The sequence below is a fragment of the Contarinia nasturtii genome, unplaced genomic scaffold (assembly GCF_009176525.2).
Source record: "Contarinia nasturtii isolate CC-2019 unplaced genomic scaffold, AAFC_CNas_1.1 Cnas_scaffold_414, whole genome shotgun sequence".
In the NCBI taxonomy this organism is placed as follows: domain Eukaryota; kingdom Metazoa; phylum Arthropoda; class Insecta; order Diptera; family Cecidomyiidae; genus Contarinia; species Contarinia nasturtii.
The window spans coordinates 5,494,437-5,510,565 of record NW_022197768.1 but is presented as its reverse complement, the minus strand read 5'-3'; the positions used below and the strand labels follow the sequence as shown (position 1 = coordinate 5,510,565).

General features: G+C 35.1%; 1 protein-coding gene across 5 annotated transcripts in view; it reads right to left on the bottom strand.

Moving 5' to 3' along the window:
- LOC116338438 (titin-like) overlaps positions 1-15,341 on the bottom strand; it is a 60,560-nt gene extending 45,219 nt beyond the window's left edge. The window contains exons 1-9 of one of the 5 annotated variants that reach the window (XM_031763684.1): positions 13,261-15,341; positions 12,419-13,181; positions 10,851-12,083; positions 10,104-10,174; positions 9,683-9,995; positions 9,307-9,381; positions 8,886-8,990; positions 7,518-8,633; positions 7,366-7,407 (exon numbers count right to left, since the gene is read on the bottom strand). In XM_031763684.1, the coding sequence (XP_031619544.1) occupies positions 7,366-7,407; positions 7,518-8,633; positions 8,886-8,990; positions 9,307-9,381; positions 9,683-9,995; positions 10,104-10,174; positions 10,851-12,083; positions 12,419-13,181; positions 13,261-15,177 (5,635 nt within the window). In that variant the 5' untranslated portion in view covers positions 15,178-15,341. Of the gene's footprint in view, positions 1-29; positions 1,628-1,831; positions 5,095-7,365; positions 7,408-7,517; positions 8,634-8,885; positions 8,991-9,306; positions 9,382-9,682; positions 9,996-10,103; positions 10,175-10,850; positions 12,084-12,418; positions 13,182-13,260 lie in introns of those variants that run through there. The other 4 variants (XM_031763686.1, XM_031763690.1, XM_031763685.1 and 1 more) reach the window with 4 other exon arrangements.
- Between the last annotated feature and the right edge of the window lie 788 nt (positions 15,342-16,129).

The window sequence follows — 16,129 nt, the reverse complement described above, 5'->3', positions numbered from 1 at the left end:
GTCTCTGGCATTTCTTGTACAACTTCAGCCTCTTCTGGGAAGTATTCCTCAGGTTGTTCGATTTCTTCAGTGCTGACAGTAGTGACTGGTGCTTCACCTTCCTTTTCAACAGTTTGAATTTCGGTGATCTCTTGTTTTGGACCCTTCTTCTTCTTGATGACACGTTTCTTGATAACGGTCTTCTTGTGATCTTTGTCCTCCAAAACAGTGACGGTCTCTGGCATTTCTTGTACAACTTCAGCATCTTGTGGGAAGTAGTCCTCTGGTTGTTCGATTTCTTCAGTGCTGACAGTAGTGACTGGTGCTTCACCTTCCTTTTCAACAGTTTGAATTTCGGTGATCTTTTGTTTTGGACCCTTTTTCTTCTTGATGACACGTTTCTTGATAACGGTCTTCTTGTGATCTTTGTCCTCCAAAACAGTGACGGTCTCTGGCATTTCTTGTACAACTTCAGCATCTTGTGGGAAGTAGTCCTCTGGTTGTTCGATTTCTTCAGTGCTGACAGTAGTGACTGGTGCTTCACCTTCCTTTTCAACAGTTTGAATTTCGGTGATCTCTTGTTTTGAGCCCTTCTTCTTCTTGATGACACGTTTTTTGATAACGGTCTTCTTGTGATCTTTGTCTTCCAAAACAGTGACGGTCTCTGGCATTTCTTGTACAACTTCAGCATCTTGTGGGAAGTATTCTTCAGGTTGTTCGATCTCTTCAGTGCTGACAGTAGTGACTGGAGCTTCACCTTCCTTTTCAACAGTTTGAATTTCGGTGATCTCTTGTTTTGGACCCTTCTTCTTCTTGATGACACGTTTTTTGATAACGGTCTTCTTGTGATCTTTGTCTTCCAAAACAGTGACCGTCTCTGGTAATTCTTGTACAATTTCAGCCTCTTCTGGGAAGTATTCTTCAGGTTGTTCGATCTCCTCAGTGCTGACAGTAGTGACTGGAGCTTCACCTTCCTTTTCAACAGTTTGAATTTCGGTGATCTCTTGTTTTGGACCCTTCTTCTTCTTGATGACACGTTTTTTGATAATGGTCTTCTTGTGATCTTTGTCTTCCAAAACAGTGACGGTCTCTGGCAATTCTTGTACAATTTCAGCCTCTTCTGGGAAGTATTCTTCAGGTTGTTCGATCTCCTCAGTGCTGACAGTAGTGACTGGAGCTTCACCTTCCTTTTCAACAGTTTGAATTTCGGTGATCTCTTGTTTTGGACCCTTCTTCTTCTTGATGACACGTTTTTTGATCACGGTCTTCTTGTGATCTTTGTCTTCCAAAACAGTGACGGTCTCTGGCATTTCTTGTACAACTTCAGCATCTTGTGGGAAGTATTCTTCAGGTTGTTCGATCTCTTCAGTGCTGACAGTAGTGACTGGAGCTTCGCCTTCTTTTTCAACAGTTTGAATTTCGGTGATTTCTTGTTTATCTCCTTTTCTCTTTTTAATGACACGCTTTTTAATGATTGTCTTCTCTTTCAAACCTTCTTTGTTTTCAGTTTCTAGGACAATGATATTTTCTGGTATTTCCTCAACAAGTTGAGCGTTTTCGTCTAATGAAAGCTGTTGTATGATTTTTTCTGTTTTACGTATTTGTTCATTCTGTTTGCTTTTGTATGTGGTTTTTGTGTGTGGTGTTTTGTGTTCTTCTGTTTTGTCTGTATAAATGATATTGTAGTTTTTTGTTTACTTTTTGTGTTTGTGTTTTGTATTGTGTTTATAGTTTACATATATGTTTAATTTCTGTGTTTCGTGTGTATTTTGTTGATATTGAAAATTCTTATTCTAAATTCCTGTAATAGATAAAATGGATATTTGGATTTGGTTTTGACTATTCCACTTACCTTCTTCTATATGTATCTTCTCGCTCTTTTTCTTAGCAGTCTTTTTATTAGTAATTTTATCAGCTTTTTTATTTGTTTTAATATTGACAATTGAATTAATGTCGCTTTGCTTTTGCGCGCTGTTTAGTTCTGCTGATATTTGTGTAGTAGCTATTGGCTTAATTAGTAATTTTTCGGTGTTATTTTCATCGAAGGTAGCTTCCTTTTGCAAAGCGGTTTGTTCAATAACGTTAACGGCATGTATTCCCGTTTTCTCTATAATTTTTGCTGTTTCATTTAAAACGTTTTCTTCTTGTAAATATACACTTTCAAATGTTATAGTTTGGTCGCTTTCACTAGCAAACTCATTTGCCATTTTTAGTTGTGGTGTAAAATCTATTCGACTGCTGATTTGCTCAATGGGTTCATTTATTTCTGATACAACTGATTTCAAATTCTCTTCGAGTCTTTGGTCACATGTTTTATGTTCGATTACTGATTTATTCAATTTTTGCTCTTTCTCCAACGTCCGAATATTCTCAACTTGAACAGATTTCTTTTGCTCGAATATTAGTTGGGCGATTGATGTTTTTGGTTTTTCATCTGTTACATTACTTATCATTTCATGTGTCTGTATACTTTCTGTCTTTATTCCCTCGAACATTCTTTCGACTTTTGAAACTGCTCTATTTAATTGTGTGTCTTTAGATGTTTCGATTTCAAGTTGAGCGCTCAAAAGAGCCGTGTCAACCGAAGTATTTGCCACGGTTAATGGATGATCGGTGTTTGTTTTGGCTAGCTGGGTTTTTTCGTGCTCTTCTCGTAATATCTCTTTTTCTTTTTCTAGCAATTCAGTCTCACTTGTAGTGTAAAATAATAAGCATTCGATCGATTCTTTCGGATATTCTTGTTTCATTTGCATTTCTGTCGTTAAATTCTTTTCACTTTCGAGCATAATTTCTTGCAATGTTTGCCCAATAACATTAAAGTTTTCTTGAATCAATTTTCCATGTTGTTGGTTTAATATTTGGCTTTCGAACAATTTGCCTGACAAGCTAGTTTGTACTTCTAGAATTTTAGCTGTGGTCAATGCATCTGATATATTTCTTGTAATTGTTGTCGTATGTTCGACTGGTTCTGATTCAAGTGAAGCAATGCTATCGTATGTATTTTGTTGCATTTGTTCACACCGTCGTTGTTCTTCAGCATTTTGAACGAGATGTCCATGCGAAACTTCTTGAGGCAATCTGAAGTTGTTTTGTTCCGTACTCTCTTGCGAAATAACATCTTCTATCAATATGCTCTTTTGTTCATTTATCGAAAATTTTGGTCTCATTGAAACATTTGTTGATACTTTCAATTCTGTGATTGTGTCAGAAGTTTCAATTTCAGATGTTTCAATAGCCGATGATTCGATCAAATGTTGACTTGAACTTTGAGTTGCAGCACTAGTACTTTGTTTTAAATCTTCTAACACTTCCATTGGCCAGTTTTCATTAATGTTTGGTACATTATATTGTGTTGTCGATACACTTGCGGTAGACATTTTAAAAGTATCAATTTCAAGGGATGAAGAATGCTCGAATGTTTCCGTTTCATTAATGATGATTGGCTTAATGAGCAATAAATCTGATTGAAGCGTTGGAATTTGTTCTTGCACACGGTTCAAACTCAATTTATCCAACGATTCGGACGTTTGCTCGACCGTGATATTCAATGCGTTCTTTTCCACTAAATTTGGAGAGGCTTTCATTTGTTCAACTAAATTTGATGTCTCCAATTGATCTAAGCTATCCGATGCAGTTGACATTTCAATTACGATTTCATGAAGTACAATCGGCTCTTTTCTTGCAGAAACTTTGCTTTCAATGCTCGTCTGTATGGGTTCAGATGAATCATAAATAAAAGGTTCACTTATAGAACTGACATGTGTGACCTGCTGTGGAGCATTAATAATATTCAAATATTGGTCTTCTTTTCGATTTATGTCAAGACATTTTTCTGAATCGATTAATTGTGTTTCGGATACAACTATTGAGCTTCTCGTATTTCTGCTTAATTTGTACTTTGGCTGAATCTCGTGCATATTTATGTCAAATGTCTTTTCTGAATCGTGTGGTATGATCGTTTCACCTATCATCGATTTTCGTAACTCAAAATTAATCTTAACGCTTGATTCTTGTGGTCTTTCTCCTTGTTGATAACCGGTTATTGTTTCAAGCACGAGATTTTCACTTAAATCAGGTGCTGTATAAAGTTCTTGAGATGTTGTTGTCGTTATCGAATTAATCATTTCTGGTGAGAAAGTTCCACTACTTTCTTGAATTTGATTTTCTGAAATAATAATTGGACTCTTTAAAATCGATTCGATTTTATAATGTGGTTCATTGGTTTTCAATTTCGTTTCGAATGTTTCTTCCAAATCGTGAGTGAAAACCGACTCGCCGATCGTTGATTTTTGCAATTCAAAATTTATTTGGGCCTTTAATGATAAATCTTTATCCTTTTCATGGTATTCACTCGCACTATCAAGCATTTGATCATCTTGTTGCTGGTATGTGCTGTACAGTTCTTGTGTTTTCGTAGCTTCCATTTGAGCCGTTGGTGCCGCAGAAAACTCTGTATGGTCCTCTTGTGTTTGAACTTCAGTAACTATAATTGGACTTTTCAATGTTGTATCTATGCTGTAATGTGGTTGATTAGCTTGCAATTTTGATTCAAATCTTTGTTCTGAATCATGTACAATCGTTGTTTCGTGAATTAATGATTTCTGTAACTCGAAATTCGTTTGAACTTTAGATACTTCTCGAATTACTTTGTGATGATAGTCATCGGTAGCATCAAGTAATTGTTCATCATTTTGTTCAATAGTTTTATGCATCACATGAGATGTTGACGCTTTGGCAAATGTTTGTGGTGCGATTGGCAATTCAGTTTCATTTTCTTGCGGTAATGTTTCGGATACAATGAAACCTTCCTGTGATATGTAAGTTGAACTGGCCTCTTGCTCTAAGAGTGGCTTTGGTTTGGGTAATGGTTTTTCGCTTTGGAGCACATTGACAGTTTCGATAAATGTTCCATCCATTTCTGTTATTGAAAGAGACGCTCTTTTCGCTGAAAAAACGATAGGCTCACAAGATGAAACTGAATCGATCGGTTGACTGAAACCAGTTTGCATTTCCTTATGCAAATCAAATGTATCTCTTGCGGTGGCAAGCAAATCGGTTGGGAACGCTCGACTTGATATTGTTTCGCTTTCGCTAATATCAGTTTGTTCCATCGTAACCGCTTGAAGTTTGGTAAATTCTAATCGAGCATGTATTTGTTCAGGAACATTGTGTTGCTCAATTATATTTTCACTTTCAGTTACACAGATTTCTTGTGTTTGATATGGAATTTGTTCAACATATTTTGGTATAGCCTCTTCTGTGGCAATAAATGTTTCCGGATAGTATTTGGTCAATGAATTTTCCGCTAGCGTTTCTTCCGTATTCAATGCTGTATTTGATATTAAACTATATGTTGCCGATTGTGTTATGGGTTCGTATTTATCGGGAAATGATTCCTCGCTTTCGCCAACATCAATTTCTTCAATCTGAATTGGTTTTTGTGTATTAACAATTTCTTTAGCTTGTTGAGGACTGAGAATGTGTCCACTGGTGAAAGAGTCTTCTTTTATCGTTGCAATTTGTTCAAAAATGGTTTTGCTTTCATGTAAAATTGAAGTTTGTTCTGCAACAACCGTAGCTGGTATTGCTTTCGATTGGAAATCATTTACATTATCACATGGTATAGTTTGATCGCCAACTGTAGCCGAGCTAGTGACTAGAATCGACGATATTTGTCTAAATTCTGCGAATTTATCTGGTTGTCTAGTGTCAACACACTCTGTTTTATTGATTTCAGAGATAATAAGTGGCGTGCATTCGGTAATATTTACAAGACATGTTTGCATTGGAGAATCTTTTAAATGAATGTGTGTTCCGCTTTCAGTTATGTCAGCGGCTATAATGTTCGTAGCATGGAAAAGTGGTTGTATTTCAAGAGGTTTGGGACCGGTCTCTATTTCCATGGGTAAGGTTTTTTCATCGAAAACAAATGATTCGGTATGTTGTGGGGCTACATCCAATGATATTGTTTTAATGGTTTGTTCATGTGTTTCAGATGTGGATTTTTGTTCAATAAATGCTTGTTCAGTAATTGGTGTTTTTGTGACTGTTTCGTCAACACATTCAGTTGTATGTTCGATTTGTTGGCGTTTTTGTTTTTTGGCTGTTTTTAATTTTTTCTTCTTCATTGTTTCCAATGATTTCTCCGTGTGTTCCATTTCAACGTTTTCTGCGAATTATGTAAATTTAAAATGGTATAGTTTAATGGGTGGAACAAATGTTCTTTCCAGTTTATATGTATATTTGTGCCTTTGGGATGTGTGTTTGTATGTGTGTAATTGGAGCTGTCTTCTACGTTTATATCTGATAATTAGGGTACAGAATGTTTGATTTTTTTTTCTTTGAATTTTGGATTTCGTATTTTGTTCTATCCGTGAAACTTGATCAAATGAAGTCCCGAGATGAATGTGATTTTAGTGCACTGATATAAACGTATTGGATTTGTTTGGGTTGGGTTGGGTTTGTATCCATTCATTTTATATATTGTTGGGAGTTTATCAAATTTGACCGGGACACTTTTGAAGGGATCTTTGGTTTTGTATATAGATTTAGGTGTTTTCTTTTTTTATTCCTAGGAGGTGTTTTTTTGTTGTTTACAATATTTACATGCATTTTTTCGTTTTTTTTTTTATTGGTGCTATGGAACTGTTGTCCATTTTCTTACTTGCCGTTCATTTATTTTTTTAAATATTTGTATAGCGAAATTAGTGATTATTGTTAAGAAGCATAAAATAATACTTACCATTGGATAAATTTTTCGCAGGTGTGCATCTATTATAAGATTCTCACACTAAAGCGGAAAGCGACTCAAGCAAATGATTAAGCATCTGATCAACTTCAAATTATTTATTTGGCATTTATTTAGAAAGGTCCTAGTCTAAATTCATTGTTCAATATGTATATAAAGCAAAATAAAATTATAATAATTTAAAACTAATTATTATGGTGCATGTGCAACAACTTTATAATAATAAAAGTAGAAAAAAAGAATCAAATGGCATTATTAACAAAGATAGCTAACAAACGATGAAAATGGAACAAGCAATTCGGTATATTATTTTGAATTAGAAAGGTTATATCCGCAATTATTAAACATTCGTTCTTATTAGCGCTAACTACTAAGAGTTATATTATTATTATACATAGCACACATTTTGTATTTTGCATTAAATGTTTAAAGAGTCATCAGCTTTAAATCAACGAATGCTTATTTTCAAGAATTTAATGGTTTTGTTTTTCATGTGTGCATGAAAAGAAATAGGATCAGGAGTCTAGCTAACGAAACAAAAACGCGAATAGATAGAAGAATTTCAAAAAAAATGTGCGAGATAGAGATAGAGATAGAAAGAAAAGTTTAATGCGGAGGTAAACTTTTATAACTCAAACCTTCACATATAGTGCTTAGTTTTTCTTCTTTTGATGCTTTCTCTGAAAATGATATATACAGAATTGGATAATCAAACACTTTCGTTCTCTATCTCAAAGAATAATCAATAATGTGGATATATCACTATACAGCAACTATTCAAATTCATTACCAATAATTGAAATTTTTTCAGCTCGTATGCTACTGACATGACTTTCCGTCACTTCGACAAATTCATTCTCCTTAACTTCTTTGTGTTTCCATTCTTGGGACACGAAATCTTCGCATTTAAAATTGGTGATAATTTCTTCGATTGGTATTTTTGTCACTTCAACCATCCGTATGAATGCTCTAAATCCCACGGTCGACGCAAGCAAATTTTCATCTTCTGACGAACTTGCATTTAGAATATCGGCAATTAAATTTTCATAACCTTGTCGTTCAACCAGTTGAACTAACGCTGACTGTGATTCGGGTATCTTAAGTGCTGGGAAAAAGTTTGCATCATACAATTGTATTATTTCGTTAATTTCAATTCCTTTCTTAAGCAGATGTCCAACAGTTGCCAATTCACGAAGTGGCCGTTCACCGCTTCCAAATTGATGGGCTTCAATTTTTTCAAGAATCGAGTTTACTTCGTCAGCAACCTTAAAGCGTTCCATTTCTTCAACCGAAAAAACTTCTTTGTAAATTTTTACGTGAATTTCTTCGGTTTCTTCTATTATTTCAACGTCTTCGTCTTCAAATCGTTGACTTTTGGTTGTTATATTTACTAAACTTGCATCTGAAATACGTTCATCTTCTCGAACCACTTCCAAATGTGCCTTATTTGCTGTTGTCAATGTCGTTTCCTCCATTTCACCGGTTTCAATTTCTTGTTTGACGTCTTTTTGTGTTTGTGATATAATTAGCTCTGTTTTTCGTTCTTCTTTCGATGCTTTTTGTGTTTGTGATGTTTTTTTCTGCGTTTTCATTTTTTTCTCAGATTTTATTTTGCTTGCAGCTTTGACTGTTTCTGTACTTGCTACTGTGTTTGTTTCTTTGATTACGCTTTTGGTCTCTGTTGTGTTTTTTTGAGTGCTTGCTGAACCTCCGCTATATGTCAAGTCTAATTTGGCCTTGGTTGTTTCTTCTTTAACATCATTTATAGCTTTGCATGTATAAAAACCGCAATTCTCTTTGGATACTTTTAAAATTTCGCATGTTGATTTCATCTCTTCGATATTTGTGTCGATTTTAACATTGTCAGAGCTTTTAAGAAATTTCATGTTGTGATACCATAAAATATCTAGAAGGAACGCAATTGTTTTGTTTTTACAATTATGAAATTTATATATCCATTTGTTCAAATAAATATGGAAGGGAGATTTTTTTCGACATTCAGATTTTTGATTGGGTCAGAATAAGAAGTCGACTTGTAATTTGCTAATTTGAGTCCATAAAAGTGGTTCGCTTTTATAGATTTTCATTTCAAGTCGGATCTTTATTCTGGCTCATTCATTTGAGAAAATTAATTTTGGAGACCGGGGTCATTGTATACCTGGTATTGGCGTTCCTGAAAACTGGCATTCAAATTTAACTGATTCACCCTCTAAAACTCTCTTGTTTACTATTTCTACCACAAAAGAAGGTGCTGATTTAGCAGCTGAAATTAATATATGCATTCGAAAGAAATTTCATTAGCGTCAGCAACATTTAGTCAGCAAATTAAATAGTGTATTTGGAAAACAGTATTTATTTTCTACTGATCCATTAGTGTTTAGTTTGTGTTGTGTTAAGTGCGTGTGACAAACGGCAAAGCTTTATGTGTGTCAGTTCATAACATACAAATTCAAATCTAACTTACATTTGCAACAAAAACCAATGTTGTCTTAAGATTTTAGAATTTTCATATGGTGTGTTCGTGTATTTGTTTATGTGTATATCAAAAAATATTATATCTTCAAAAAAGAAATTCTTACCCTTTAGTGCTTCACGCATCTCTTCCATTTGTGTAACCCATTCCGGTTGTCGATATTCTTTGGTACCAACAATTTCTGTTTGAATTTAATTGAAAAAAGAAATCGATTAAGAATTTTAAAATATAATAATGTATGGTACATCATAACATCATCACTACATAAATGTATATATGTAATAATTAATTGTTTGTGTTGATATAACAGTGTTCAAGTTGTTTTTGGGAAATGTTTTATAAGGAAATTGGTAAAAATTTGCTTTTGAAATTTTGAACAGAGCTGAAAAAGACTAATTTAATATATAATAATTTTATATAAAGAAAAATAAATTGATTTTGAATTATAGCCATTTTAAAAATACCTATATACGATAAAATACCTTCAACTTGTAATTCCGTTGCAGTTTTGGCTTTACCCACTGGATTAACAGCCTCGAACGTTATTTGATCAACAACGTCTGGCTGAACGCTTGCGATGGTTAGCACTGATGTTCCATCTGGATAGTTCTCAATGAGGTAGACATCGGATGGAATGATTTCTTCATCTGCCTTCAACCATTTTGGAGTCGGAGTTGGTTTTCCAATTACCTTTACTTCCAAAACTGCTGTTTCTCCCGATTTCGTTTGTACGACTGTCGGCAGTTTTTTCACAATCTTTGGAGCAACCAATGTTTCTTCTTCAATCGAAACGGTCTGTGAGAAAAATTGAGAAAAAATTGATAATTTTTCATGCTTTTCTATATTTTGGGCTTTACAATGAAATTTTCTTTTTTTTCTTGCATAACGTAAATTATATCTCACCTTGTCTAAAAGATCGTCTTGTGATCCTAGTGTAATGCTGGTCATTTCTGAGTCCGGAACATATTCGTAAGCTAAATGAAAAAATAATAATGTAGAAAAAAAATTGTAACTCTTTCGGAATGAACATTTTACAATACAGCGGCTTAATCAATTGTTCCAGTATGATTTCCGTTTCGTAAAATGCTCTTCATTGCGAAAAAACTTTTTCAATCAACTCAGTACTGCTGTTAAAGAGGATTTCATAGGTGCTATTTGTGAACAAGGCATACGGATTTTAAAAATTGATTTTAGTATTTAGCATTTTTTTGCATGAACAAATCAATAGATCTATTGTCCGGAATTGTATCATAAATCGCTGTCCGTATGCGCTGTTTAAAAATGCCACCTGTGAATAGGAGCTGTGAAAATAGCACTACTATAGCTGTAGCCCAATCTATTCACTGATTATAACATTCATATATGGCTATGAGATCTTATGAGAAGGATTAAAGCGCAATGGAATGATTGGTTATATATGTTCATGTCATTTCTATTTTATTTATTTTTTCATTAAATACGATTCGATTCGATTAGTGTGAAAGGGGTATATATAACAGTGGATTCACTTCTACTTGTAAATTTTCAGAAAAAAAACAACTACAAAACTCCAATCTACCATAAAAAGTATTAAATGACCACAAAAAAAAAAGATTACGACGGTGAAAAGTCTACGACACTAGAAGAAATTCAAACTCAAAATGGTAATACCTTCAATGATAACATTAGTTTTAGTGATGGACTTTCCAAATTTATTGATTGCTTTACAACTGTAAATTCCAGCATCTTCAACGAACACTCCAGGCATATTCAGTTCACAAAAGCCATTACTATCCTGAACAATGGTGGTTCCTTTGTTTGGCGTTAACATGCGTTTATTGTGGAACCATGATATTTTTGGCGTTGGATTGCCGATAATTTGACAGGTTAGTTTCATAGCCTCACCATCCATCAAGTGTGCCGGTTGCAATTTTTGTATAAATCTTGGTGATAGATATTCTTTAATCTCTTCTAGTTGTTCTTCTGTTTTCACCAATTTGACTGTAGCACTTGATGTCACTGATCCCGCAACATTCTCGGCTCGACATGTGTAAATACCATCATTTTCCGATATAAATCGATCAATGTATAGAACCGATTTGTTATTTCGTGAATGAATGCATTTGGTGTCGGCGATTGGGGTTGAATTGAAAAACCATTGGAATGATGACTCCGGATATGATTCAACTGATGTTTCCAAAATCACGATTTCATCCATAAGCACCGTCTTTGGATTAAGCAATTGCGTGAAATATGGTGGTATCAGATCATCTGATGGAGCTGTATCAGTCACCATCACACTTCCAGACGCTCTTGCTTCACCAACTTCATTTACTGCAAGAATCTCATATTTTCCGGTACGTTTTCGATCTACATTACGAATTGTTAGTGTGCTTGTGTTATTAACATTTGTAATAGTAGTATTGTCATCAATCACAATTTCTTTGCCATTTTTCAGCCATTTGATTTCGGGCTCGGGTGTTCCAACATAAGATGAGCTGATTGTAAGTGTTGCAAGATTTCTGATCGTTTGCGGTTTAAGCGGCGTCAATCGTGGTGCTTTTAAAACATGCGGAACCATGGCTTCAGATTGTTCCACAATCTGCATAACTTCAGCTTTATTAATCGCTTTACCATACGCATTTTCAGCTTCTACTTTATATACAATCGGTTTATCTAATTCAATTGGAACATCAGACAATATTAAAGTAATATCTCCGTTATTTTCATCGTATCGAATTTGTACAGTTTCGTTTGGAATTATCTGTTGTTCGTCCCTTTTGCACACGATTGTCGGTTTTGGTGTGCCGTCAACTTGACATGTGATGATAATTTTGTGTTCTTCTTCCGAATAGGTTATTTCAATTGGTTTTGTAAATGTTGGTGCTATTCCAGACTCTTTTTCTATAATAATTATTTACATATTTTGATTTGAATTTTATTATTTGGATGAGGAAAAAATATATATGGCTGTACAGTGTACACAGTTCTTCAGTATTATCTACTGATAAGTCAGTCAATAAATGAAAATATTTCACACATACATATGATTTCTATTTACTAGGTGGAAAAATATACATATTCATATTCAATTGAAAGAAACTGAGACGATACAAATATTTATGTGAAACTCATATTCAAATTAGTAATTCATGGAAAAGCACATAAAATGGAACATTTAATGTATTTTGAGCGGAAATGAAAAGTGCCATTAAACCGAATATAATTGATCAACTTACCCAATGCAATGTTTGCACGTGAAATTGCAACGCCGGCTTCGTTCTTCACTTGACATGAATAGGTTCCGATCGTATCCGGTGTGACTTTGGCTATTTTCAATGTAACCACTTTTTCAACAACATTCATTTCATAGTTTTCTGTTGCATACACTTCTGCATCATTGAAGAACCATTTAACTTCAGGGAATGGTGTACCTTCAACCGTTGCTATCAAAAGTGTCGGTTCATTTGGTTTGCACAGTTCTGGTTTGAGTTTTCTCACAAATTTGGGTGCTTTTATTTGAGCCTTGCCACCGTGTACTTTTGGCAAAGTTGTTTCCTTTGGTTCTGTCGGTGCTTCGACAATAACCTCGTCCTTTTTGACTGGTTTGAGCTCTGGCTCTTCTTTTGTTTTTGCTTCTTCTAGTTTTTTTCGTGGAATTGGCTGAAGTTCTACTTTTTCAACCTCTTCAACTGGTTTCGGTATTTGTTTACCTTTTGGCCATTGTTTTGCCTCTTCAATGGGCTTTTTCTCTACTACTTTTTGCCGTGGCACTTGATCAACCACCTCTTTGTCTATCGGTTTGAGTTCATGTTGTTCTGGTTGTTTCTCTTCTGGTTTTTCGTGTTGAACTGGCTTCAATTCCACAGTCTCAGTTTCTTCGGTAGTTTTTGGCTTTCGTTTACCTTTTGGCCATTGTTTCTCATCTGGTTGCTTTTCAATGGATTTTTTCTTTTCTCCTCGTCGCCAGGGTGTGGCCTGTTCAATTTCTGGTTCTTGTGGCTAAAATTGATAGAAACAAGAACATAACATAAGTACATAGTAGAAATTAATACAAAATTAATTATTAATTATATATTACCTGTGGCTTTTCATCAATGACCTCTTCTATATACTCAGGCAACGGTTGAACTTCAGCTGGTTTTTGTACTTGAGATTTGATCGGCTTAAGTTGTACTTCGTCTTTTGCTGGTTTCAATTTTTCGATTTCTACCGATTCTCTTCGTGCCGTCTTTAAAGTGACCTGTTCTTCTGTCCATGGTTTGACTTCAGGTTTGGCCATACTGTCTTTGCGTTTTGGCGCGATTTCTTCAGTTTCCGTGGTTTTTGGCCGGGGCTTTAATTTTACTTGTTCTTCTGTCCATGGTTTCACTTTTTCCACCGGCGCTGGTATTGGTGTCGGTTGCTTAGGAGCACTATCTGTGCGCTCTTCAATAAGCTGTTCGGTTTCTTGTATTTTTGGTGCCTGTGGTTTTGGACCTCGTCGCCACATAACTGGTGTTTCATCCACTTCCTCTTGTGGTGCTGGTTGTGTTTGATCTAAATTCAATGCAGTTGTATCTTCAACATGGGCTTTGGTAACTTTCTTGCCACGATCCCAAGCTACCGGCGTTTCTTTTAATTCTTGTTGTGTAATTGTGTCTTGTTGATTTTGAATGGCTTTTGGTCCACGTTTCCACAATACTGGCTGTTCGTCTGGTTTTAATTGCGGTTGCATAATTTCTTCCCTCTCATCCAATTCCAATTGTGTTGTATCATCAACATGAGACACAGCACCTTTGCCGATTTTCTTTTGACGCATCCATGGCAATGATTTTTCGCGATGTTCTATTTGTTCATCTTCAATTTGGGAGATTTCCACGTGAGATTCGGAAAGTATACTTCCTTCGGATTTTGGACCACGTCTCCACCCCACGGGCATTTCATTTAGATCGGTATATTTTTGTGTAATTTGTTCTTTTTTCTTCAACGACAATACAGTTGAATCTTCAACGTAAGATAAATCACCTTGATCGCCTTTCTGTTGCTTCATGCCACGTTGCCACATATGCGGTGCTTCATTTTCCATTTGTTGAATATTTTTCATATTCAACTGTGTGTGTTCGGTTAGTTTCAAATGTGAAGTGTCTTCAGTATATGACAATGGTTGCATATATTGTTGCTGTTGTTGCTGTTGCATAAAATTCGGTTGAACACCAAATTTGTGCATTTGAATATCAGATTGCTGATCAACATGTAGAACGTTCGAGTCTTGTGTATGGATTCTTTGTTCGTTGGTAATGTTTTGATGTTCTTGCGCCATTTGTTGGCGCATCGATTTCAGATCAACTTCTTCTACTTTGAATTTATCGATAATCTTCTGAGCTCGTTCAATTGTTTTCAATTGTTTCATTTGAATTTCCCATGGGACACCTTGTGATTTATCACTTTGAATAAGTTCATCGAGCTGCTTCGATACCTCCAAAATAGTCATTTGATCTTCATGTGTAATGTCATGCGATCTCATGCCGGAATCGGCAAGCAAAGCTTGTTGCCATTCGGCTAATTGCGTTATTTGGCCGGATTTTATTGCATCTGCATCCCATTGCAAATGCTTCAAATCAACCTTCTCTAACTCTTCATGCGGAAATTCTAATTTTCGTTCAATTTGTGACTCTTTCAATTCAACTTTTTCCAATTTGGCACGTTCGATTACTTTTTGATGTAGTTCAGTTCGTTTCAATTTAATTACCTCTTCAATCCATGGACGAACTGGCACTCGGCCTCGATGCATTTGCATAAATGTCGGTTGTTTTGGCACAGAACGATCGCGATGTGATCGTAACCATGGCAATTTTTCAATATCTCGCACTGGTTGTAAGCTTCGACTTCGTATTTTTGCAGTTTTTGATCTCCGCCAGGGCAGCGATTCATCGCCTTTTGGCGCTTCGTAGAATTGAGCTTCTTGTTGAAGAGTAATATCGAATTGATCATATTGTGGATGTTGGACCCCATGCATGTATTGTTGTTGCTGTTGTGTTTGTTGATATTGCTGTTGTTGTTGTTGTTGTTGTTGTTGGTTAAGGGTCTGTTGCTGATACTGTTGAGCATAAATTCGGTTTTCATTTGGTCCACTTTGTTCTGGAGTTAATTCAGCTGTTTGAAATCGTCGAACGTGTTGTTTCGATTCTGAAAAAAGATTGATTTATACAATTTTCTTTTAATTTTTTTCTTCTTCTTCAGTAAATTGGCAATATATCAAAATATGATTTTGTCAGTTGACTTTGCGAATGGTAGCCAGACCATTTTATTGAGTAAATACAATAAATAAACCAATTGAGATTAAATTTTCTGGCTAATTAATACAAAATAGGTGAGCAATGCACTTGACTCATATTCTATATTTATAAAACTTTGGGCATGAGTAAGTTTTAAAATAATAAACAAAATACATAATGCACATCCATCGAATCGCCGATTCATTACATTTGCGTTGCTTGTTAGAAAGACTAAACCAACAAAATAACCGTCAAGATTCAACGTAAATGTAAAGGAAACCATACGAGATTAAAATCATCATTTGGCATGACATTGTTAAGGATCGAGAGAGCATCGTCACTAAAACGTATACGCTCATATGCGATGCTCAAAATCAAAATAACATGTTCGACTCAAATTATTAATAGATACACAGGGGAATAGAGATAGAAACAGTGATCGTATCAACAACAAGTGTATTCAAATGAATAGAAAACAAAATATATCGAATACACTGAATATTCGATCTGGAGTGTGTGTATTAGTAGCGAGAATACATTATGACGAGCTCGGATACGATATTTAAAATAGAACAACATTGAAACGAACAGTCGTGCCATATTTTCATCAATTGAAGATTTTGGCGAACACGATTTAGTCTTCTGTGGTCCTCTGGTGTTAACGGTTACCGGGAAAAATCAAAAGTCATTCAC